The sequence below is a fragment of the Sceloporus undulatus genome, chromosome 2 (genome assembly GCF_019175285.1).
Source record: "Sceloporus undulatus isolate JIND9_A2432 ecotype Alabama chromosome 2, SceUnd_v1.1, whole genome shotgun sequence".
Taxonomy (NCBI): domain Eukaryota; kingdom Metazoa; phylum Chordata; class Lepidosauria; order Squamata; family Phrynosomatidae; genus Sceloporus; species Sceloporus undulatus.
In genome coordinates this window covers 228,527,150-228,533,394 of record NC_056523.1, presented here as the reverse complement: position 1 = coordinate 228,533,394, position 6,245 = coordinate 228,527,150, and the positions used below count along the sequence as shown (strand labels likewise).

Sequence of the window (6,245 nt, the reverse complement as noted above, 5' to 3'; positions counted from 1 at the left end):
TGTCCTTCAACCTGTCACCTATCCCATCATCCCCTGCATCCTCCTAGACCTGATCTGCTCCCCTCCTTCAACCTGCCACCTATCCCATTATCCCCTGCGTCCTCCTAGACCCAATCTGCTCCCCTCCTTCACCCTGCCACCTATCCCATCATCCCCTGCCTTCTCCTAGACTCCGATCTGCTCCCCTCCTTCACCCTGCCGCCTATCCCATCATCCCCTGTATCCTTCTAGACCCCGATCTGTTCCTCTCCTTCAACTTGCCACTGATCCCATCATCCCCTGCCTCCTCCTTCACCTCAATGAAAGATGACGGCTAAGGAGGGGGCAGAGAAGGAGGACAGCGTCCAGAGTCCCACTGAGCATGCGCAAGGGTGCCGATTCTAATCGTTGAACCCTCAAAGTATGCTCCCATGTGGTAATACAATGTGCACTCACTCTGCTTTACTTGAATCCACATCACGTGACTTGCTTAGAATAGAACTGACTTCACTTCCCCCTCAATTTGGAAGGACAACAGAAAGGCAACCAAGTGTGGTAAAACATAACTTAATTCGCATTGCTAGACAGGAGTGACTCTCTATTTGGTGTGAAAAAACACGACATTTCGCATTGCTAGAACAGGAGTGACTGCGAATCTGAGATGCAAACCCCCCACATGTGATAAGGGCCGTAAATTTGAATAACAAGACTATTCCCCAGATCCAAAACATTGTGCTAATTTCCTGGCAATATATTTTAAGAAGGATAATGGCAAACTTGACTGTGTCTAGAAGAAGGCACTTGGAAAAGAAAGGGTTTGGAAACTATGCTTTATAAGGAATAGTTGAAAGAGCTGACTATATTTAGGCTGGAGAAAAGAAAATCCTGATCTGGACAAGTCAGGATCCATGACACAACTGCCACCAAATCGAAAGCTCTCCAAGATTTCTACCAACCAAATTTAAAGAGATTTAACATTTAAAATTCATGGATTTACAAATGTCTTTAAAATAAATTGTTTTTAATACAAGAAAGATATTAAATTTAGAATTATCAAAAATAATAATAAAATAAAATACAATTAAAATTAAATTGTTTCACATGCAAGCAGTTGCAAATTGTTGGCAAGAAAACTATGTATATTAAGTATATTTATATTAATTACATGTTTTCTGAATGCTTCACAACTTCTTTGGCAATACAGACTCTGGCCTGTTACAGACTGCCAAAATAAAGCTGCTTCAGGTCTCTTTGGAGGTATGCTGTTTAAATGATGCATGCATCCTAAGAATCCGGAAGCTGCACCAAAGCTGCACTCAGTGCTTAGGAATGGAGTGTGGCTTTGGCGCGACCTCCGGACTCTTAGGACCCAAGCATCATTTAAATAGCATACCTCCAAAGAGACCCGAAGCAGCTTTATTTTGGCTGTCTGTAACAGGCCTCAGTTTTCTTAGCATTTGAAGAAGCCAGAGGATGAGTGACTGTACAAGTGAACTGGAACCAGCATGAGCTCTACCTCTACAGTTGCTATGCTTCTCAGGGAATTATGATGCTTAACTCAGACAGCAACAACACTCCACGCCTTGGAACTACAGCTTTCTTTCGCACACCCAGTAGTGTCTCTCTTTGCAGGGGTAGTCATACCACATACCATGGCTCACCATGGCACAATTTTCATTCTTTCCACCATTGGGCTCAGTGGAATGCCAATATCTAGGGAAAGAAAGGTCAAAATCCATGACTTTAAGGTGTTACCTGCACCGTTGCCGCCCCTTTGAAAACACTCAGAAGCAAAATTTGGGAAAACAAATAGCTTTGGAAACTTACATTTTTGGACTACAACTGCTACATGATCTGTAGCCGCAAGGAATAACTTTTCCAGGCTCTGACTGAAAGGTCTGTAAAGAATAGCACCCTCCCTCCCTTGTGATCTACCCAGCATGCCTTTAGGGTACTGTTGTTGTATTTTTTTCAACTTTTTGAGCAATTACGGAGCAATGCAGCCCCAATTTAAGGTTTGTAGAGCTCCAAAATTTGGGGGGGGGGGGGGAGGGGAAAAAATACAAGAAAAGTGAGGAGGAAGAGGGAAAAGGGAGGAGGGGACAATAATATCACGTGATTGCCAATCATGCAAATACCCCAGGAATGGCGTTTCCACCTGTGCAATGTTGTGATTGGCAATGGCATGTGATCAGCATCGCTGATTCCCCTTCATTCTTGCTCCTATCAGGGACGTAGCCAGGATTTTAGGAAGGAGCGGTCCAGACTAAGTGCCACCATTATAATGGGGCTTGGGCACAGCAGCACACACCATTCATTTTTCTAATGGAAGGGGGGGTCCGAACCCCAAGAACCCCCCCCCCCGGCTACATCCCTGCTTCTATAGGGAACTAAATATCAACAACCAGGATTTGAAATATACAGTTATGGCATACCTGTTTTCAGGTCCTACATTTGTCCCATCCACCCACTTCCAGGTACCCTCAAGCTCCAGGTCTGTAAGGCCAATCCAGTAGGAAGTAGTTTTCATGATGGTTGCAACATAGTCCTGATACAGAGAGAATAAAGCTCAGAACACACATATATTTTCGGGTCAAACTAGGCATTAAGAGGCATTTACGCTCTTTAACATGAACCCAATTTCTTTCCAAAAACCAAATTTCCTTCCAAAAACTGAATTTCCTCAGCAGTCACACTTGCAAACTGATCCTGTGTTTACCTTTCAGTGACAAAGCAAAGCACATGAAATACAAGATACAGAGGAGACAAGACATTTTTCACCACTTGGGAAGCATCTCTGCAAAAATCCATTGCTAAATATCAGCTGGTGTAAGTCAGCTCAAAGACATTAAAGAAATTAGCTTGGCTTGTTAGATTTGACATTTAATGTTATTGGCCTATTTCACTTAATGTTTGACTTGGACTGATATGATGGCATGCTTAGGATAAGCCCGTTGTGTGAGACACAGGCCCGTTACATACGGGCATAAAGTACGTGCTCTGTACTTTACGCATAGAAAATGCACGTAGAAAATGGTGGTGCCCTATGCACACGGGCGCTGTTATGACTACGTCACGACCGCGCTGCCTCCAAACGAGGCGGAGTGGAAGTGACGTAGTCATGCCACGCGAGAGCGCCTGGAGCGCTCTTTTGGCAGCACAGGAAGGAGCTCCGTTTTGGAACTCCTTCTGCAATTTGCGTCACTGGTGTGGCCTTTAGATGGCTGTGCCAGTGATGCAAGGGAGAAAGGGGCAGAGCGGCCCCTTTCTCCTCCCCCCCGCCACCATCGGGTGTCCTTGGGGCATGAAGCCCCAAGGACACCCCTTTCCAGGCCGCGGGGAAGCAGCCTTTTGCCGCTTCCCCACAGCCTGTAAAGCGGCAGATCGGGGCCTTGGAGGCTGCCGCTCTGGCAGCTAAGGCCCCGATCCGGCGGGGAAAGGAGCGCTTACAGGCCGCCCCAAAGGGGCGGTCTGTAACGCGCCACAGAGACCATAAAGAAGATCCTACAGAATTAGCTGAGGAAGGTACATTGTGGCAAATTCTGCCTCAGGATTTGACTTGGGTTACCAAATCAATTCAGTTTCTTCCCAGACCAAGTACAGTAGCCCTTCCATACCCAGAGATTCTGCATCCATGGATTCCGCCATCCATGCCTAGATTTTTTGTTTTTTAATTTACAAAAGCAAATCTTGATTTTCTAATTTCATATAAGGGACACTATTTTATTATGCCATTGTATATAATGGGACTTGAGCATCCACAGATTTTGGTATCCATGAGAGGGGGGGGGGTGTCTTGGAACCCCAGCAGATACCAAGGGTACATGGACTTCTATAACTGCCCAGGGTATAGATACACACAATGAATACCACAAGATATAGGCTTGTATTTCAGAGGAAGGAAATGGCAAATCACCTTTGAGTATTCCTTGCCTAAGAATACCCTATGAAATTCATGTGGCCGCCATAAGCCCTGAAGACACACACATAGATACACAATTTTAAAATAGCAAGAACACCTCTCAACAAAGGTATAAAAGCTTTGGAATATACAATCAATTGCAAAAAAGGGGAGGGGGAGTTATAAATAGCATCAGTAAGCATAGGTATTCATACCAATGCATCAAAATCATAGTTGATATGCAAGTATATTTCCTATGCCCATGCAACAAAATACAAGGATAGCAAAGTTATATTTTTTTATACAAGTTAGAGTAGGTGGAACAAAAGAAACATCTGCACTGCAGAAATAATCCGGTTTGGCACCACTTTAATTGTCATAGCTCAATGCTATGGAGTTCTGGGAAGTGTAGTTTTGTGGGATATTTAGCCTTCTCTGTCAGAGAGGTCTGATGCCACAGCAAACTACAAATATTAGGATTTCATAGCATTGAGCCATGGCAGTTAAAGAGATGTCAAGCCAGATTATTTCTCCAGTGTGGATGCACCAAAAGTTAAGATTTTTAGGCAGTACACCAACTAGATCTGAATCTCAGCCAAAGTACAGATTTTCCAGCAATGCTCTAACCAGGGCTTTATATGCACATGGCCTTAAAGACTTCAAAGCCATGTGGTTTCAACAGTCCCCAAGCTCACTTTTCAAAACTTTGTAATAATAATAATAATAATAATAATAATAATAATAAGCATTTAATATATGTTTCTTTTCCTATAGGACAGGTCATAAATATGTGCTAGCATGATTAATACGTGGCCATCCAAATTGGCCCATGGTCTCTTGGATGGTTTCCCTAGCCATTTGCTGCCCTCTGGATACATTTTACACATGAGTTTGCTTACTCAGGATTTCATTGTATCTGATGTGGATTGCTGCCCAGTTCCTCTTCCTCATTATTTGTAATAGAAGATTGTATATCTTATCTGTTTTATTCTGTAGGAAGTAAGCCCAGTTGAATTTTATCCAGAGAAAGAGTGGCTCTAAGACCCATGCGCTCATGGATGCTAGAGGCAATGAGATTTTTCAAATGTCTGTCCAAACTAGGCAATGTCTGCCACAACTTGTCAGTAGCAGTGCAATCCTATGGGTCAGAAATGACCATTGTGGGGGAATAGGACATAGAAGGCACTACATTAGCCTTAGAGTAGGGGTGAGCAAAATCCAGGTGTTATTGGACCGCACTTGCCATTTGCCCTAGCCAACGTACCCAAGAGTAAAGGATGCTGGGGACTGCAGTCTAAAAGGAGGGCTACACTTTACTTTTCCTTGGCATAGAATCCCAAAGTCTTGTTCTCCACCTACATAGATGCTTCAGTATCAGAGAAGCACCACTGTCTAATTTCCAAATGGGAGAAGGTCAAAAGGAGGTGTAGTGGAAATAAGGATGGGGTGCCATCCCCAAATAAGGATCCAAAGCCTTGACAGCTAAAGGGCACTCCCTCATAGAATCATAGGCATTTATCAAACGGGGTTTTTCCAGCTCAGATCCAGGGTGATTGCGAATTGAGCGATGCAAATTCACGTTATAACGTTAATGTATTTTCACCCCCGGTTGCTTTCAAAGGGAGCTCCTCCCGTGGGGCTTCTGTGGGGCTTCCGAACTGAATCCTTACTGGCTCCTCATTTTGGAGCATTCGCTAAAAAGTGAATTGACAGGATTTGCATTGAGGCTCACTTCGAATTCACTGCAAATTGGTCTGGTGTGGAATGCCAGTTTGCTTGTGCTCTGGTACACCACCGCAAAACCCCGGGGTTGCAAATTTTCCATGATGCCATGCTGCAATTTTGCCCCATTTGCTTCCGGTGCTCCCCCCTGAATGAATGCATTCACGTTTTAATGTGGACAGGAGACATGCTGGCGAGGAGGGGGGAGGTCGGGGGGAGAGAGAAAGGGAAAAGAGGGAGGCAAAGAGAGAGAGTGGGGTTAGTGAAGTTTCCAAAGGACTCTTTGGGAATGGGGGCAGGACGCCCTCCAAAGTGGGGCCAAGGTGGAGGCAGGATTTACTTCCAAGTAGAACTGCAGTTTCTACACTGATTATTTTGCAGTGAAAAAAATTTATTATTATTATTATTATTATTTATTAATTAATTAAAAATTCTTTCACTGCAAAATTAGGAGGCTGGAGGGAGAGATGGAACTCTCAGAATTCCATAGCCTCGAGCCAAGGACCCCACAACAAACTCCAACACCCATAATAATAATTATTTAATTTTAAAATATAATAATAATAATTTATTATTTAATAATAATAATAATAATAATAATAATAATTTAAGTTATTGGTTTGCTGAGGCACCAGAGCTATCT

The 6,245-nt window shown here is 43.6% G+C and overlaps 1 protein-coding gene across 1 annotated transcript in view; it reads right to left on the bottom strand.

Annotated features, from left to right (window-relative positions):
* Nucleotides 1–1,315: 1,315 nt before the first annotated feature.
* The window catches only part of LOC121922641 (macrophage mannose receptor 1-like), a 22,348-nt gene continuing 17,418 nt past the window's right edge, over nt 1,316–6,245 (bottom strand). Inside the window, exons 7-8 of the mRNA XM_042452301.1 lie at nt 2,415–2,527; nt 1,316–1,692 (exon numbers count right to left, since the gene is read on the bottom strand). Of these exons, the coding sequence (XP_042308235.1) occupies nt 1,569–1,692; nt 2,415–2,527 (237 nt within the window). The 3' untranslated portion in view covers nt 1,316–1,568. The remainder of the gene's footprint in view (nt 1,693–2,414; nt 2,528–6,245) is intronic.